The sequence below is a fragment of the Sus scrofa genome, chromosome 13 (assembly GCF_054392235.1).
Source record: "Sus scrofa isolate SSC_HxYL_T2T_F1_AM1 chromosome 13, Sscrofa_HxYL_maternal_Yorkshire_Landrace_v2.0, whole genome shotgun sequence".
NCBI lineage: Eukaryota > Metazoa > Chordata > Mammalia > Artiodactyla > Suidae > Sus > Sus scrofa.
The window spans coordinates 92,109,943-92,129,234 of NC_139395.1; the positions used below are offsets into that span (position 1 = coordinate 92,109,943).

The window sequence follows — 19,292 nt, forward strand, 5'->3', positions numbered from 1 at the left end:
CACCCACAGCATACAGAGATTCCCAGGCTAGCGGTTCAATTGGAGCTGAAGTGGCTGGCCTACACCACAGCCACAGCAATGCAGGATCTGAAGTGCATCTGCGACCTACACCACAGCTCATGGCAACACCAGATCCTTAACCCACTGAGCAAGGCCAGGGATTGAACCCGTGTCTTCATGGATACTAGCTGGATTAACCACTGAGTCATGACAGGAACTACAAGATTCTTATATATATATAAATTTGGGTCAGCAACAGTAAGTCATTTAACAAATATCTAGTAATTACAAAATGACCACTGGCGGGGGGGGGCATTTTCAAAGCAAAAAACTTATTATAAAAAACAAAAGTGATTACATTTTTTTTTGGTCTTTTTAAGGCCACACCATGGCATATGCAAGTTCCCAGGCTAGGTGTCGAATGGGAGCTGTGGCCGCTGGCCACAGCCACAGACATGGCAGATCCAAGCCACGTCTGCGAGCGTGTAACACCAGATCCTTAACCCACTGAGACAGGCCAGGAATCCAATCCATGTCCTCATGGATACTGGTTGGGTTTGTTACCACTGAGCCACAATGGAAACTCCCTCTTTAGACATTCTTAATGTTGCTTTAGACCTCTAATAAATTCAGTTAAAACACATTTTTTACATTATAAATAATTGCTATTTAGCATAAATCTTCTTAGCCCTGGCTCATTACTTAATCATGAGGTTTTAATTATCTCAAGGAGTGAGAGTATTTATAAATTAGGTACTTTAAAGATCACTGTCCCTGTGTAAGTAAAAATAGCATCCAACTGGACAGACTAGTGAACCTGAGGAAGCTTTATGCTGTCCCTCAAGGGAGAGAAAGTTATTTCCTGTCAGAAAGCAAGTTCTGAAAGTAGAGGCCCAGGAATAGGGCTGCAAACACGGCATGGAATTCTTAATAGAATGTTAGAATTACAAGTTTAATAAGTTCTTTTCTAAGTTCAACATATTTACTTCTGATTCCCAGAGATTTTTAGAATGTTAAGAGTTAGATAACATTCTGGACAAGTTCAGAATTCAGTATAAAGTCATCTACTTATGTATTCCAGATTTTTTAAACAAAGAATATTCTGAGAGCTGAACAAGAAATGAATATAAAACAAGACTTGGATTTTCTCTCCTAACTTTCCTAGACCAGCCAATCAGGTACTTGAAAGAGTAGGTAATATTAATAGGAGCAAAGCTATCAAAGGATGACTCTGAAGTCATGGACTGATCAAAAGTAAAGGCTTAAAACTAACTAGTTATTAAAGATAGAATTCTCAAGAAATAAAAGATGGGGGAAGATCTAGAAAAAAATGAAGCAAAATGGTTATCCACTACTAAAAATTTATTCCTATGGGGACAGCTATTATTTCTAACTCTTGGCCCCATTCCCTTCCCCCTCAAAGCAGTTAACTCTGCAGATGGAGAGGTATCTATATTTTGCTATTATAGGAATTTGGGGCAAGGCCCTGACTGAGCTATCTCTTTCTTATTCTAAAGGACTGAGAAGGGGAGAGGAAGATGTGTAGACTTTTATGCATTTAAGTCTATTTCCAGTACATTTCTAGGAATCTATGTTTGTCGGAAGAATAGCAAGGTTAAAATAAAGATGTCTCCTCAAGGGGCTTGGCCGACATCAGTCCCATCTTCACCCTAACTTCTCCTTTCTCCAGTTTGTTTGGAGGTAAACAAGCTGAAATTTGCAGAGGAGACCCTTCAGTCAAGAGGGTAATGGAGGAACAGATTTTTCAGTAAACATGCTATACTACTCAATAATTTGACTTGTAGCTCGAGGGATGCAGACTTTCTTTAATTTAAAGACTTAGGAATAAAGCTTGGGTCCAGAATGTAGTTGCCCCATGCTACTCCTACAGCTGCCTAAAATACAAACACGCAGGAGAGAGCACTACAAACTTAAGACTACAGAGAGTAGGGCAGCTCCTCCCAGGAGGAAAAAAAAATTGAGGATAAATTCAAATCCCCAGGCCAAAAAAAGGCAAGAGGGGTATTAGTTTAGCCCTAACTCTTATTTACCTGGCTCTTTAAATGTCTTTGTATATGTCCAGAAGGAGCTGAAGGAAGAAGGATGTTTTCTGCTACAGAGAAGAGAAACTGAAGGCTGCTTCTACAGGACCAGCACTAGGGGGCACCGGAGCAAAGTATACTGAGCATGACCTGTGAGACTGCCAAAGAGCTTCAACTCTGGAAATTAGGGGAACAGAGGAAATACCCATTGGTGAAACCCAGTGCACTTCCATTTCAAATAAAGATCTAATCCTGTTCTTGATACAGTCTTCTCATATACTTCATTTTACAAAGTAGTGTTCACTGTTGAGTTAAATTATAACTTGAATTTAAACTTCAAATATAACTACCATTCATAATTCCCTGAAAGACGGTGTTCATGACAATAGAGAAGAAAAATAAATTTTAGAAAAGTATTTTCTAAAGAGCAATTTGACAATATGTATTAAGCCTCAGAAGTATGTACAATCTTTGACCAAGCAATTTCATTTCTAAGAATAAAAAGATGAAATAATGTAAAACACAGAACAAGCTTTTGCACCAGAATGTCCATCAGAGAATTAATTTTATTTGTTAAAATGTTTACACAACCTAAATATCCAAGAGAGAAGAGTGGTAAAATAAATTACGGTATAGCTACACTATGGACTACCATGCATACATTAAAAATATTATCTATAAACATTTAATAAATGAAGAAAATGTTAATTGAGGAGACACAAATTTATAAATATATCATGATCTTAATAAAGCTGAAAAATATGTAAGAAAAAGTACTAAAAGAAAATATACCAAAATATTAACAGTGATTATCCACAGGTGGTAAGATTTGGATTTTTTTTACTTACACAGTTTTTACAATGAATATGTACTCAAGTAAAAGATCTTAAATTTATGAAAACCACTCTACCATAATATTTTATACCCGAACTAATAAGCATAATTTATTAACTAAAAATGTAAGTGATCTCTTCAGAGATTTAAATGAGTTTCTATAAATATAACAATGAATAGAGAAAAACAGAGCAGTCTGGTGGCTAGCTCCCTCATTAGACAAATGGGTCATTACATATTAATATACTTATTCAACAACAAAAAACAAAATTAATTCATGTAATAAGACTTTCAAATTGTCTCTACATAATCAGTATTACAAATGTTAAATATATAGACACAAGGGTCTGCTGTATTACATTTAAATTTCAGGGAACAAATTAAAGGGGGGAAGAAAAAGAAAAGAGAATTTTAAGTGCATCATTAGCAAAGTCATCCATATACTTTAACTCACTCACTGACATTACAAACTAAGTCATTTAAAATCACAGTAACTTCTCACTTAAATATCTTTAAGGATACAGAATGATGACAGAGAACTGCTATGCGATTTAACTTTTCAATACCTAACTGAAAAGAGGTATTGCTAATTTGTGTTCAGTGAGGAGAAAATTTGTTTTTTACAAAACCCAACCACAACAAAAAACTATAAATGTAGTTGTGATAAAAGCTTAATAATATAAAATTTTAAAGAGTACTAACAGAAAGACACTAGATTGAGATTCAAGAGACTTGTGGTTTTAGACAAGTCTCAATTTTTATAAGCATTAGGTTCCTTATCTGTAAAATGGGATTACAATAACATCCACTTTACAGGATTATCAAGAATATTTAATTAAATTAGAGCATTTATATTAAAGTGATTAACAAAATGTAAAATATCAACAAGGTAAAAATAATAATGTCTCCTTCTAGGCCTTACCTAAAACAAAAAAGTTTCATCAGATCATTTCCAAATTCTCTTACAGATCTAATATTACATTTACAAACAAGAGAATAATGATGCTACAGCAAATAATACGGAGCATAGCACTTTTCCAGTATTCATCCAAGTCAAACAACTCAGTGAATTATATGTGATAAACCAAAACCTAAGATTAGGATGGAAAAGCAAGGGTTTTTGTATCAGTAGTTTTTAAAAATTAATTTTTGTGATATTAATATCACTGTTAAATATAACCAACAAAAACAACCCCTCAAAGGTATCAAAAGGTATAAAGCGAAAGGTCAATTTCTCTCCTTATGCATGCCCCCAAAGAATTTCTATTTCCCAGAGGTAACCACTGTAAAGATTTTTGGATATTTATCCAGACATCCTTGGTATAACAGTTATTAAGCTCAGCATAGATTGCAGAATTCTAGAGCTGGAAAAGTTTGGCCTAATACAACTTTTAACTTCATAAGAACTTATCTGAAATACAGATAAGTGATTTTTCACTTGTTATTAGTATCTATAAAGCCCTTTACAACTGATAAAGAGCTTTGATATAAATTATGTTTTAAAATTATTTGAGTGACTTGTCTCAAGGTTATTTATACAAGTTAATGATATGGCTGAGACTATATTTAGGAAGTTGGTATCCTATCAAGTGAGATGCTAATAATATAGATCATATGTGTACAAAGCTTATACTTGTGGCTTTTAAATTTTTAGAGATATCCTACATCACAAAGGGGATTAGAGAGTTTGGCAATTCTTTACCTTCTGACTACTATAAGTAAGAATCATTAAAATAATTGTTTTAAAAGGAGGAATATTAGCAATGAAACAACATTAATTTTTTTTTTTTTTTGGCTGTGCCTGCAGTATACAGAAGTTCCGGACCAGGGACCAAACCAGTGCCAGAGCAGCAACCTGAGCCACTGCAGTGACACCAGATCCTTAAACCATTGAGACACCAGGGAACTCCCAAAGCATTAATTTTTAAAGTTTGCATGGATCCTGAAGATTAATGTTTTTCAAGATTATCACTTTGAGAGAACCACTTTTAAACTATAGACACAAGTGATATATGATTACTGAGTACACTTTGGTTCACAAAAAATACCAATAACTTCAAAGTGAGAAGAAATAACCAGAGAAACACCTAAGTAAGGAGAATTTCACATGTGATATAAATGCACATAAAATTATAAATAGAAATCAACTGAACCATAAAGCAGGTAAAAGATACTCTGGCATTCTTTCTGGACTAAAGAATATCAGTGCTGGCCTCAAAATCTGCACTGCCACTGGGGCAATGACAACTACAAATTCTGTAGTACAATTTTTATTGGGAGAATTTACCAGATGAAAATTAAACAGAAAGGCAGGACTCTCAGAATAATTCTATTTTAATAGGAAAAATACTGAAAATCTTCAAAGAGGTAGGTCCAAAAGAGAGATTCTCACTCTAATTATGGAATCTAGTTGTAAAAGGACAAAATGTAAATTAAATTTAATGGAGGAAATAACCACTCATTATGCTAAAGTTTTAGGCTAGTAAATATTCCAAAGTTACTAAAATGCAATTACCAACATTCAGCTAAAATACAAGTAACTCAGATAACCAAAATGATCTCAGTGGGAAAAAACTGAATACAAAAATCAACCTGGTGAAAAAAATCAGAATAACATTTTGTATACATATAAGCTCTTGCTTTCGAATTTTATTTTATTTATTTTTTGTACTTTTTAAGGCTGCACCCATGGCATATGGAAGTTCCTGGGCTAGGGATCCAATTGGAGCTGCAGCTGCCGGCCTACACCACAGCCACAGGAACGCAGGATCCAAGCAGCGTCTGTGACCTACACCACAGCTCACAGCAATGCCAGATCTTTAATCCACTGTGTGAAGCCAGGGATCAAACCTACATACTAGCTGGGTTTGATACTGCTGAGCCATAATACTAACTCCTCATATTTTATTTCTTTGGTTTTTTTTTTCAAGGCCACACCTGCAGCACATGAAAGTTCCCTGGCTAGGGGTTGAATCAGAGCTACACCTGCCAGCCTATGCCACAGCTAAATCAATGCTGGATCTGAGCTGTGTCTGTGACCTCCGTCACAGCTCAGGGCAATGCTGGATCCCCAACCCACTGAGCAAGGCCAGGGATTGAACCCTCATTCTCATGGATGATAGTCAGATTCTTTTCCACTGCTCCACAATAGAAACTCCCAGGAACTCATCAAATTTTAAATTATTTATACCCCATCTCCTTTAATCTTATACTAAAGAACATTTCATAAAAAATGAAAATGTAATACAGTTTTAAAGTGGTTTTTGTTACCAATAAAAGGTTTACTTTTTGTTTTTTAAGACTGAAGTTATTAATAAAATAGGAAAAACCTAAGCTAACCAATACATAACTGTCCTTTTAACCGAAAATGAACAAAACCCCCAACTACCTCCAAAGGCACAGAAATCCTCAAATTATTAATTAGAAAGGACAAAAAGAACAAAAATTTCTTTCTTTGAGAAAAGACTACTCCATATCAAGCAGGTGATTCTATATGGAAATGTATTAGTGTTCTTTAAGTTGAATCACTTCTGTTTTACTCCATATCAAGCAGGTGACTCTATATGGAAATGTGTTAGTGTTCTTTAAGTTGAATCACTTCTGTTTTTTAAGTTGAGGATACATATATATCATAGTATTTTTATTTGGTTTATCAAGTGTTTGCTCTTTAATTATATGTTTAAGCCTCTCTGGCTTCATAAGACAACTGTAACATTTGTTTTATATTTATTGCATGTAACTGCAACATATAAAATTTTTTTTTAGTCTGATTTCTCTTCATGGTTCTATTCATGGTTAATGGTTTTCTTTATAGCAAAATTGTTTTTTACTATGAGCTCATTTTTCTTAAAGCTTTATGGAAAATTCTTTGAGACAAGTTCCTTTAGAATGGATTTATATTCGATTCTGTTATGTGCTTGGAGACACCACCACTATATAACATTTTACTTAAATAAAAATCTTAATTTTTCTGTGTGTGTGGTTTTTTTTGGGGGGGGGGGTGCGCAGGGCTGTGCCCAGGGCATGCAGAAGCTCCTGGGACAGGGATCGAACCCAGGCCACAGCACTGACAACACTGGGTTCTTAACCCACTGAGCCACCAGGGAACTCCTTTTTTCTTTTTTTTAAATGGACCACAGAAATAGTATGAATTTAACATGGAAACCTATGTAGAAGCTAGTTCATGGTTAAAAACTGTCATGGAGACTTATTTTCTTCCCTTTAATTAATGACAAACATTAAGCCAGGCTGTTTTCCTTCTATTCCCCCATGAATGGAACTGGTATGGGTTTATTTCTAATTTATCCTCATGTTGGGAGTAGCTCTTTAGAATCCCAACTTTATTAGGGAGATATGTTACCTATCAGACATTTCTCCTTGGAAGGGCCTTAGCATTTGTCTAGATTAGAAAATATCCTTAAGGTTTCAGTACTCTGACTCTCTTGGATCCTAGTTTCACTTAACCATTGGTTTGTATTTTCTCTTTTGCTTTGCATAGTCATGGATAGATTAAAAATTAAAATATAATTTTTTAAATGCAATATTATAAGACATTTAAAAATAGAATGTTGTTAATTTGGGCCCCAAGCTGCTATGATGCCAGAACTGAAAGCTACATACTATTATTGTCTTTCAGTATTATTCTTTTTCACAGGACATCACCCATCAGAGCTCTTGTGGTTTCAGCTACAGTTATTTCTTATAATAATTTAAACTTTGTGTATATAAACAACTCTGTGTTTATTACTCAAAAAACTGTTTATCTTCCAAAGGAGTAAAATATACTTACAGGATAAAGCAAGAATTGATAACAATAATTATTATATATTTTATTAAAAATTATAATTTATTATAATAATTGATAAAATAAACTATTACACAATGAGTTAAAGAAAGTTATTTTGTTTTAGTAATAACCCTTCTGCCTACAGAAACTCTTACTTACTTTGGAAGGAGAACCATCAGTAATTTTCACCAACTGCCAAAGAATCGAGTAATGGGAACACTGCAGTGCCTGTACGACTATCTGTATCAAATAAAAAATTCAAACAAATGAGACATAATTTACGTTTGCACATTAAGAGAAAAACATTTATCAGTTTTTATCTTACAATAAGATTTCAAATCCAAATTTTTATACAATTAATGGGAATGTATAAAAGAATAGTTAAAAAAAGACAAACCAACATACCAATCTAGAGAATAGAGATATAATGTGTCTTGATAAACATGGATCCAAATGACAATATGCTTTAAAGAAAAATGGACTGTTATGAATACTTTGCCTTAGATTTTTAAGGGGAAATTTAAAAAACTGTTTTTATCCAAATTTTATACTGAAATAGTTATTTTGTTTTAAATAATTTTTAATATGGACTATAACACTCAGACAGAAATGTACATAAAACAAACAAAATTTAATGACTGAAATATATGAAGAAAATCCAGTGTCACAGATTAGTCTCCAGGGATAAACGTGGATATTCTTTGATATGACACCAACATTCCAATTTACATCTGTGAGAGAATTAGAATAAATAAAACAAATGACATCTCCCTCTTATTATGAAAATAGTGTGAGATTATGAGCCTGGCTTGGAAATCCTCCAGGGTCTCGGGACCACACTTTGAGAATCACTGCTGTAGGAAAAGGATTGCTGGGTCAAATAAGGTGTATTTATAGTAGATAGTGCCAAACTTTTGTCCAAAGTGACTGTAATAGTCTTTGACAGTTCTTGTAGCTCCATGTTTTTACCAATATGTGATATCATCAGATGTTTTAAATCTGGTGATTTGATTATGTATGAATACTACCTTAATGTGGTATTTATTTAATTACCAACGGAGATGAGCACCTTTTCATTTTTTTTTTTAAAGTGGCATTGAATTCCTGTTTTGTGAAATGTTTATCCCTATTTTTCATTAAAAATTTTTTTTTGGTCTTTTTATCTTTTCCAGGGATGTCCCCGCAGCATATGGAGGTTCCCAGGCTAGGGGTCGAATCGGAGCTGTAGCCCCTGGCCTGTAGCCCCTGGCCTATGCCAGAGCCACAGCAACGCGGGATCCAAGCCGTGTCTGCAACCTACACCATAGCTCACGGCAACACCAGATCCTTAACCCACTGAGCAAGGCCAGGGATTGAACCTGCAACCTCATGCTTCCTAGTCAGATTCGTTAACCACTGAGCCACGACAGGAACTCCAATATCCTAATTTTTCAAAAAGACAAATAGAAGAATTTGGGAAAATAAAAACTGATTAAGAAATCATAATAAAAAAATTTCATTTTGGACAAGTCTTTTACTACATTTGTGTTTGTATACATGGTACATCTTTACTGCAATAAAACATCTGATAATATAATATTCCATTATTATAGTATTTCTATTATTTTCCACTCGATTAAACCAAGAACTGTAAAAATGCATCTATTTAGAGAATAAATCAAAAGAGAAATCAGTAATTGGAATGCTTCAGGAAGGAATATTAGCTGGTTTTACTTTAAAAATTTCATATTTCAGATCACACAAGCAAAAGATATTTCCAGTGCACCTACTTGGCACTGAAAATAACTCATTAGAATCAGAAGGGTGAGTGGTGTTGCTTTTCATGTAATACTATTGAGGTGTCGGGGTTTTATTAAACATAATAACTAAATGATTGATTCATGTCAGAATGCCAGAAATAAGACCAATGAAACATTGTCATCTTATGAACATTAACGCTAAAGAAATCATCTTACTATACTTAGGAGATACTCAATACAATATGCCTCTGATCTTGAGACACCTTTTGCTAATCTCTAATTTATAACAGAAAGTACTAAAGTAGTAAAGTGGTTTATATGAAAGAAAAAGATTTAAAACTTTTTACTGAATTTGAAACAACGTGCCTTGTTAAATTACTAGAACAGTGATATACAAATTAATATTAATCAAAAGAAAATTAAGGGACTTCCCATCATGGCTTAGTGGTTAACGAATCCAACTAGGAACCATGAGGTTTTGGGTTCAATCCCTGGCCTTGCTCAGTGGGTTGAGGATCTGGCGTTGCCCTGAGCTGTGGTGTAGGTTGCAGACACGGCTCAGATCCTGCATTGCTGTGGCTCTGGCGTAGGCTGGTGGCTACAGCTCTGATTTGACCCCTAGCCTGGGAACCTCCATATGCCGCGGGAATGGCCCTAGAAAAGACAAAAAAAAAAAAAAAAAAAAAAAAAAGAAAAAGAAAAAGAAAATTAAGAAAAGAAAGAAAGTAATGTTGAAGAACTGCTCTATTTTGGCTATATTTAACCTAATCATCAAAATATCACTTCCTTTCTTTCTACATTTCTATTGACATATATATTAGGAATTATTTAAAATGTGTTCCAAAGTTGCACACAAGTTTCTTAGACATGGTTATGAGAGAAGAGAGATATCTGGTCGCTTCAATGCCTATTATGACTTCCAATAGAGAATCCTCATTTTAATTTTAATGTATTGATGTTCATCATAAGTTTACTTTAAAAGGGCTCCAATGCATTATTTTAAAATAAAAAGCCCACTCTCATTGACTGGGAAGCTTTTTGCTTTCTCACAGGTATAATTATATAACAATATAGCCGAACACAATTCAAAAGAAATTCAGAATTCTTCCTTCCAGGCTTTGTATCAGTCATATTGATTTTACCTTCCATACTAGCAATGTTATCCTAATTTGTTCAAAAGTCATTTATCTAGCAAATTCAAGAAGAACAAGCAATAAAAAACTGAAAAAGCCAAAAGAGATTATTCTAACCTATGAGAAGCACAGTCTTTATGCCTTTTCTTGACTAATGTTGCTCTGACCTCGAGAGGATCTTCAAGGTGTATTGTACACTTCTGGGACAAAAAACAGTTAAGAAGTAGGGCTGCCTTCTCCATCTCTTCCTCCTCTATCTGCCATCAGGATAACAATACCCTAGGAGAGCAGGGTCCCTGAATGACTTGGCAGCGCAGCAACAGCCCACTTCCTTTAATTGTGCTTTATGGTTATAGAAATGAGAAATAAATTTCTATTGTGTTAAGCCACTGAGATAGAGATTAATCTATTATAGCTGTTATCATTACCTTAACCAACAAATTCCTTTTTATTAACCCCTTTTATTTCTTTTTTGGCCTCTCCAAGGCACATGGAATTCCCTCGCCAAGGATCAGACTGGAGCCGGAGCTGCAACCTACATGGCAGTGTGGTAATGCTGGATCCTTTAACAAACTGTGCAGGTTGGGGGATCAAACCTGTGTCTTGGCACTGCAGTGCTGCTGATCTGGCTGTGCTACTGCAGGAACTCTGCCCTTTTTCTTTCTTTCTTTTTTTTTTTTTGTCTTTTCCCATTTCTAGGGCTGTTCCCACGGCATGTGGAGGTTCCCAGGCTAGGAGTCAAATCAGAGCTGTAGCCGCCTGCCTACGCCAAAGCCACAGCAACGTGGGATCGGAGCCGTGTCTGCAACCTACACCACAGCTCACGGCAACGCCAGATCCTTAACCCACTGAGCAAGGCCAGGGAGAGAACCCAAAACCTCATGGATCCTAGTCAGATTTGTCAACCACTGAGCCACGACGGGAACTAATCTGCCCTTTTTCCTAATAATTACTTTTACGTATTTAAAGGAGTTAGCTCATTATCTTTGATTAACATTGAATCAATAACAATCATTCAACCTGAAGCTAATGATATATCTTGAAGATGGAACTGAATTATTACATGTAAGTAAAGGCCAAGAGATAAGCTCTTAGAATGTTTAAGTTTAGGAGTTCCCTGGTGGCTCAGCAGGTTAAGGGCCTGGTGTTGCACTGCTGTGGTATAGGTTGGATCCCTGGCCCAGGAACTTCCACATGCTATTGTGTGGCCAAAATACCCAAACCAACCAACCAAACAAAAAAGAATGTTTGTTTAGAACAACTGAATTTGCCTGATAATAAAATCTGATAAGAGACCAACAGGAAAAAATGATTATGCATATGTAAATATGCATGTGTAGATACATGTTATCTACACATACAGGATAAGTTTAAAGTTCTGAAAATCCACATGGTTGGGATAAATTTGAGCTCTGACTGAAGGGGAAGAAGGATCAAATATTTTCGTGGACAGTGCATGATAGAAGAGTGTTAATTCACTTTTATTTAACAATAATAGTCTATTTCTGATATCCAAAATTAGTCTTTATCACATTTAGACTAGGTTAATGTGAATGACAATTATATCCCCTAAAAGAGTCTTTAGGTACAAATTACAGTTTCACCAAAAAGGCTGTAAGACTGGCAAATAAGTACATGCAAAGATGTTCAATATCATTAGCATGAAGGAAATATACATTAAAAGCACAGCGAAACACCACTACATATCTACTAGGACAACTAGAGTAAAAAACACTGACAATATCAAGTGCTGATGAGGATGCAGAACAACTGGAACTCTTATACATCACTCACAGAAATGCAGAATGGTACAGCCACTCTGGATAACTGTTCGGCAGTTTCTAATTAAGTTAACCATACACTTACCATAAGGGCCAGCAATTACACTCTTGGGCATTTACTTTAGAGAAATGAAAACACAGTTCAAACAAAAGACTGAACACAAATATTCATAGCACTCTTCATTGTGATAGCCAAAAGATGGAAACAATCCACATTGTCTTTCAATAAGTGAATGGATAAACTGTAGCATTTCTAAAAAATGGAATACAACTGAGCAGTAAAGACAAAGCAACTAGTGAGTCACATAACAGCTTGAATTAATCTCAAAGGCATTATATTCAGGTTTATATACTCTTTAATTCCATTTATTTGGAAATCTCAGAAAGACAAAGCTATAGTGATGGAGAAAGATGATTGGTTTTGACGGGTTGTAGATGGTATAAGCATATGACTATAAAGATATAATATGAAGTGTAGAGGATGATAAAACTGTTCTGCATCCTGACTGTGGTGGTGACTACATAAATATGTATATGTCAAAATTCATAACTTTATATAAGGAGATCAAATCAGTTTTTCGGTATAAATAATTAAAAATAATAATTGATATGGCAAAGAGTTTGCAGTAATACTTTTATTGAGAAAATGCTAAGCAAAAACAGTAAAGCAAATCATAGCAATATAAAGTAACAATTCTTTAATAAAAAGGAAAGATTCCTAAATCTTTGGAATGTGCTTTGGGAATGAGATCATCTGCTGTGTTGTATTACCAACAGTCATACTATACTAAAGATTAAAAAAAAAAAATCATTACAAGATAGATCAACTCAGGTAAAAAAAAATTCCAACAGTAAAAGGTTTTACATTTAGGTTCATGGCCTATTTTGAATTAACTTTGTATATGGTGTGAATATGGATTAAGGTCCATTTTTTGCATATAAATATCCAACTATTTCAGCATTATTTGTTGAAAGATCATCCTTTCTCCAAAGAACTGCGTTAGTACCTTTGTCAAAAATCAATTGGCCATTCATGTGTGGATCCACATCTAGATTCTCCTTTGGTCTATGTCTATCCTTTCTTCAATATTACACTAAATTACTGTTCACAGTCTTAAAATTAGGTAGTATAAATCTTCTAATTTTTTTTTTTCAAAATTCTTTTGGTTATTTTAATTCTTCTGCCTTTCCATATAAATTTTAGAATAGTTGTCAATTTTCTACAAGAAATCCTGTGGAGGATTTTAACTAGAATTATGTTAAATCTAAGATCAGTATGAGCAAAACTGACATGTTAAAAATACTGAGACTTCTAATTCACAAACATGGTATATCTTCATTTATTAAAATTTTGATTTCTTTCATTAGGCTTTTATAGCTTTCAGCATATATACATCTTGCACATATTTTGTTAGATTTATTTCTAGGGTTCATGAGTAAACAACTGGGGGGTTTGTCTTAAAAATTTTTACTTATTTACTTTAAAAAAGACTTTTTTTCCTTTTTAGGGCCACACCTACGGCATATGGAAGATCCCTGGCCAGGGTTCAAACCTGAGCTGCAGCTGCTGGCCTACGCCACAGCCACAGCAACATACTATATGAGCTGTGTCTCTGACCTATACAATACCTCAAGGCAACGCTGGATCCTTAAGCCACTGAGCAAGGCCAGGGTTTTAACCCTCATCCTCATGAATACTAGTTGGGCTTGTTACCACTGAGGCACAACGGGAATTCACCAAAAAATTTTTTTTGGCCGCCACATGCAGTGGCGTCATGCGGGATCTCAGTTCCCAGGCCAGGGATTGAACCCGGCCTATAGCAGTGAAAGCACTGAGTCCAAACTACTAGACCAACAGGGAACTCTCCCCTTATTTTCTTTCTTATTCAAGTGTAGTTGATTTACAATACTGTATTTGTTTCAGGTGTACAACACAGTGATTCGACATTTTTCTAGCTTACGTTCCATTTAAAATTATTACAAAACAATGGCTGTACTTCTGTGCTGTATCCTTGTTGTTTATCTATTTTATACATAGCAGTTTGTATCTCTTAATCCCCTACCCTTATCTTGCCTTGCCCCTCCCCTCGTCCCTTTCCCACTGGTAACTGCTAGTTTGTTCTCAACATCTGAGTCTTAACCGGTTTTTCAACTTAAAAAAAAATAGGAGTACATGGTAAAATATCCAACAGCCCAAGTTTCTTAACCACTACAAATCTCTAGTTTTCCACCAAAGCCACTGTTAACAATTTCTTATGTATCATCCCAGAAATAAGTCTGTCATTTAAAAGGTATGTATACAGATCTTATCACCATTTATATATATATACTGTTTTGCTCCTTGCCTTTTCCATTAAATTTCTTCTCACATAGAATATATGATATCAACTCCACTCTTTTATTTATAGCTGCATAGCATTGCGCAGAATTAAAACAATCCTGCCATAGCTAACCAGTCCTCTGTTGATGGATATTTAGATTATTTCAACTTTTATTTTTTTATTTTTTTGTCTTTTCTAGGGCTGCTCCCACGGCAAATGAAGGTTCCCAGGCTAGGGGTCTAATCGGAGCTGCAGCCGCTGGTCTACACCAGAGCCACAGCAACGCCAGATCTGAGCTGAGTCTGCAAACTACACCACAGCCCACGGCAACGCCAGATCCTTACCCCACTGAGCAAGGCCAGGGATCGAACCTGCAACCTCATGGTTCCTAGTCAGATTCCTTAACCACTGCGCCATGAGGGGAACTCCTCAACTTTTATTTTTATTTTATTTTTTTGCTTTTTAGGGCTGCACCAACGGCATATGGAAGTTCCAAGGCTAGGTGTTGAACTGGAGCTACAGCTGCTGGCGTACACCACAGTCATAGCGACATGGGGCCTGAACCGCGTCTGTGACCTATACCACAGCTCACAGCAAGAGCAGATCCTTAACCCACTGAGCGAGGCCAAGCATTGAACCCACAACTACATGGATACTACTTGGATATGCTTCCACTGCACCACAATGGGAACTCCTAGATTATTTCAACTTTTAACTTTTTTATAAATAATTCTGCAATGAACATCTTTTTACCTACATCTTTGTATATGTGCCCAAGTACATATTCATAGTCTAAATTCCTGGAATTACAAATGCTCAATGAAGGATACATTCACTTTAAATTTTGGTAGAGACTGACAAATAACCCTCTAAAAGGATTATACTAATTTATTCTCACAGGGGTATTTGAAAGTACACAAATATTAAAAAAAAAATGAAAACAACCAAACAACTCCATTAAGTTTTCTGATGCATACATATGTTGAGAATTATTGGAACAGAACCTAGATTGGACAGAGGGTAAAACTGGGGTTACTGAGACAGCCAGTTACTACCATGATCCACAGAGAAAATATGAAAAATTAAACTAAGGAAATGGTAGCAGGGCTGGAAGAACAATGGCAAGAAGAGAGATTAAGGAGGCAGAATTTTTAAAAAGATCAAAAGTCTCTTCAGATTAAACACGACTTCTAATATATCCTTATACCCTCAGGGCCTGACATTCAAACACATTTTTGGTCAATAACGACCATATGTGTGTGTGTGTGTGTGTGTGTGTGTGTGTGTGTGTGTGTGTGTGTGTGTGTGTGTGTGTGTGTTTGGGAGAGAGGTGGTTGTGAAGAAGTCCCAAAAGATTATGATATGGCATGCCTAGGAATAGTCAGAAGTGGGTAACTGAAATAATTTCTAAGCCCAGACAAAGAAATAGTGTGTAGTCTACCAAGGACAGCATGACTTCTAGAGAAAACAAGACCTCACTATTTATATAGTAAGCTTTATTATGATCGAGAACAATAGCTTGATAAAATTAAACTCAACCCCTGTATCATGTTCTGCCTAAAGAAATTTATTGATTTCCAGTTCACGATGACTGATTAAATACCAGAATCTAATTTTTCAATTCTCACTGAAAAAACATAGAAGTTTGGAAAAAATAAACACACAAAATTGGACTGTGATGACCATTGTACAACTATTAATTCATTGAGTAATAAAAAAATAAACACACAAAATAGTAAGAGTTTAATATGGGGCAAAAATCTGAAGGCATGGGACACTATAAATAGTAGTAGCAAATTAGCAGCAGAAAATTTGAAAATGCACTGAAAAGAGTTTAAAACCTTGGTTTAAGCGCGTATGCAATAGTTATGAGACCTCAGGCAAGTTATTTAATCTCTTTATGCTTCAGTTTTGTAATCAATAAAATGAGAATAATGATATATATCTCATAGGGCTATCATGAGGCTTCAACAAATGTATGCATATAGACTCATACCTGGTACATAATAAGTACAAAACATAAGTTTTCTATTATTGATGCCTTGATAGGCCCAAAGTTACTTCTTCTTTTCTGATTTCTAAAGTAAGCCTCAATATCCAAACCAATCCATCCACAGCTGTTTCTGGGGTGGTTTTTAAAGGAGCTGCAACAGAAGGATGAGGCTTTCCCTTTTTCCAAAAAATAAAAGCATAAAAAAAAAAATCTGTGCAGCCAATGACTATCTTTTATGTAGAAAAAGCAAAATGGATATTTTATTCATCCTTTTAGTAAACAGACAAACTTTTCTCAACATTTGTACAGTTCTGAAAAAATCTTGGTCACCAAAAATGTTTTATCTGTGAATTTAGCAATTGCTAGGCTCCAGTTAGGGGGGCTGGGGTCTCACTTTCTTCCAGAAACGTGAGTTTCACTGGAAGTGAAGGGGCAGGAATGACTGGACTGTCCACCACGCCAGCCCTATCCACCTGTGGTTCTGGCCAGGGAGCAAGCCGGGAAGTGCCCTGGCACCTGCACAGATTGATCCTTTGCTTGAGTTTCATGTGGAAAACAGATGCTTAGAACTGTAGACTACCACGCAACGGGAAAGGCTTAATATCTACTCCAATGGGTTTCCAGTTCAGTTTGAAGTCAATCGAATTTTTGTATTTTCAGTGTCTCCTTGATTGGTTTTGCTAGTAATTCTGTAAATTGTACATTTGCAATATGAGCTTTTTTTCCTTTTGTACAATTTGAAACTTTTCGATAATTCAACTTAAAAAATTATTTTAACAATAGCTTGATTTTTTTAAACTGTGGTTTTACATGTTCTACCATAATAGTTAAAACAGTTCTGGCATGAGAAAAGATAAATCATGGAAAGAGGAAGGAAAAAAAGAATTGTTAATTCTGAAGAGTGGGTCTGTGAAACTTGAAATGGTTACCATCGAAAATGAATAGTCAAGCATTTATGGACAGTATACAGTTCCCCCAAATAGTAAGTTTTAAGGTTATCTTCAAAAATGTTGAACATCACTGAGCGTTAACAATAGCAAATATTTTGGTAGTTCTTTAATATCCTTGCTCTAAAGGGGTATTTTCTTGGATTCTAAACGAAAGGAATAGAGTTAGAATCTAAAAAAGCAAGCTTTTGTGGGTCCTATGAAGAAATGGTTGAATTCAGTCAGGGCTTGGATTTTCAGTACCGGGTATCTAAAGAGATGGTTCTAAGAGCTGCTAAATGGTAAATAATCTCTAATTGCTTAAACGAATAAGAGTACAATCTACCAGTGCAAATCGCATACACATGATTAAAGTTTCCAAGGAGTTCCCATCGTGGCTCAGTTGTAATGAACCTGAATAGTATCCACGAGGATGTGGGTTCAATCCCTGGCCTTGCTCAGTGGGTTAAGGATCCAGCATTGCCATGACCTGTCGGGTAGGCTGCAGACAGATGTAGCTCGGATCCTGCATTGCTGTGGCTATGGCGCAGGTAGGCAGCTACAACTCTGATTTGACCCCTAGCTTGGGAACTTCCTTATGTTGCAGGAGCAGCCCTAAAAAGAGAAAAAGAAAAAGAATGTTCCCAAGAAGTTAACAAAGGTAAAGCAAATCTCATATAAATATGTTCTCTTACTCAAAGAAATTAAAGGGGTAAATGATACATATGCAGTAAAAATAATTAACAGAAAACTGACAAAACCACAAAAGACAACATTGTGAGACTGAAACAAATCAGATCTAAGACAATAAATGATGGTATGGTGAATTAAAAATAAATTTAAATATAGTTGTAATTTCCAGATGAAATGGAAAGTGCTACTCTTATTCTTGTCATGAGGAAAATGAAACCAAAAAAAGAATATCCTAAACTCTATCATTCCCCTTTAAACTTTGAAGCACAGCTTTGCACAGCAATTACAGTTGGCTACTGAAAAGTTTGAGATGGAGAGAGATAAAAGTTGAAGAGTCAGCAATAAATGGAAGAAAAACAACAAGGTCATATATTTAGCCTTTCCCCACAAACTACAATAAAAACACCTAACAGAATCAGGGACATGTGTTATTAAGAGAGACTACAAAGTAGAGATTAAAGACATGAATTAAGGCAACTTAAAAGAGTTAATCATCAATAATAAAGCAATGCTTCTGGGATTAATTTTTAATGTAAAATTAAAAATTTGTTATACCTATTGATTTTTTTTGCTTTAGTATAATGAAGTACCTTCTAAGCATTCCATATTACTAAAATGGGAATGGATGAGTTCACCTCTAAGCACCATCTGTACCTAACTATGCGGGTTGGTATTTTAGTCTACATGAATGAATGTCTGCAATATACAAAATAACCCTTAATTCTTAACAAAATACTGTTATTGTTAATAAGCAATAATTACAATTGTTAATTAATAATTAGCAACTTAATTCTCATACAGAATTATTATATTCTCAATTCTGTGTATGATAACTAAGTTGACTATTCTCTCTTTCAGACTAGAGAAAGTTTGTTGAATTCCTGCCCTTCCCATGCCAACTTATAAATGAATGCAAAAAAGTCTAAAATCTGCTAAAGGCCTCCACACTTATTTAGCTATGATTCTACTGCAAAAGACTAAGCCATTATATAAGGCTGTACAATACCTAGGACAATGACTGACAAAGAGCCATAATCAGAAATC

The 19,292-nt window shown here is 35.2% G+C and overlaps 2 protein-coding genes across 8 annotated transcripts in view; one reads left to right on the forward strand and one right to left on the reverse strand.

Moving 5' to 3' along the window:
* Nucleotides 1-19,292, forward strand: part of IL20RB (interleukin 20 receptor subunit beta) — a 991,209-nt gene that overhangs the window by 375,824 nt on the left and 596,093 nt on the right. The gene's annotated exons all lie outside the window — the stretch shown is intronic.
* The window catches only part of STAG1 (STAG1 cohesin complex component), a 420,442-nt gene that overhangs the window by 39,178 nt on the left and 361,972 nt on the right, over nucleotides 1-19,292 (reverse strand). For 5 of the 7 annotated variants that reach the window (XM_084989803.1, XM_021071123.2, XM_084989806.1 and 2 more), the window contains one exon: nucleotides 7,822-7,902. The exons of the other annotated variants lie outside the window; for them this stretch is intronic. In XM_084989803.1, coding sequence (XP_084845929.1) covers nucleotides 7,822-7,902 — 81 coding nt within the window. The remainder of the gene's footprint in view (nucleotides 1-7,821; nucleotides 7,903-19,292) is intronic. 7 annotated transcript variants of the gene reach the window in all.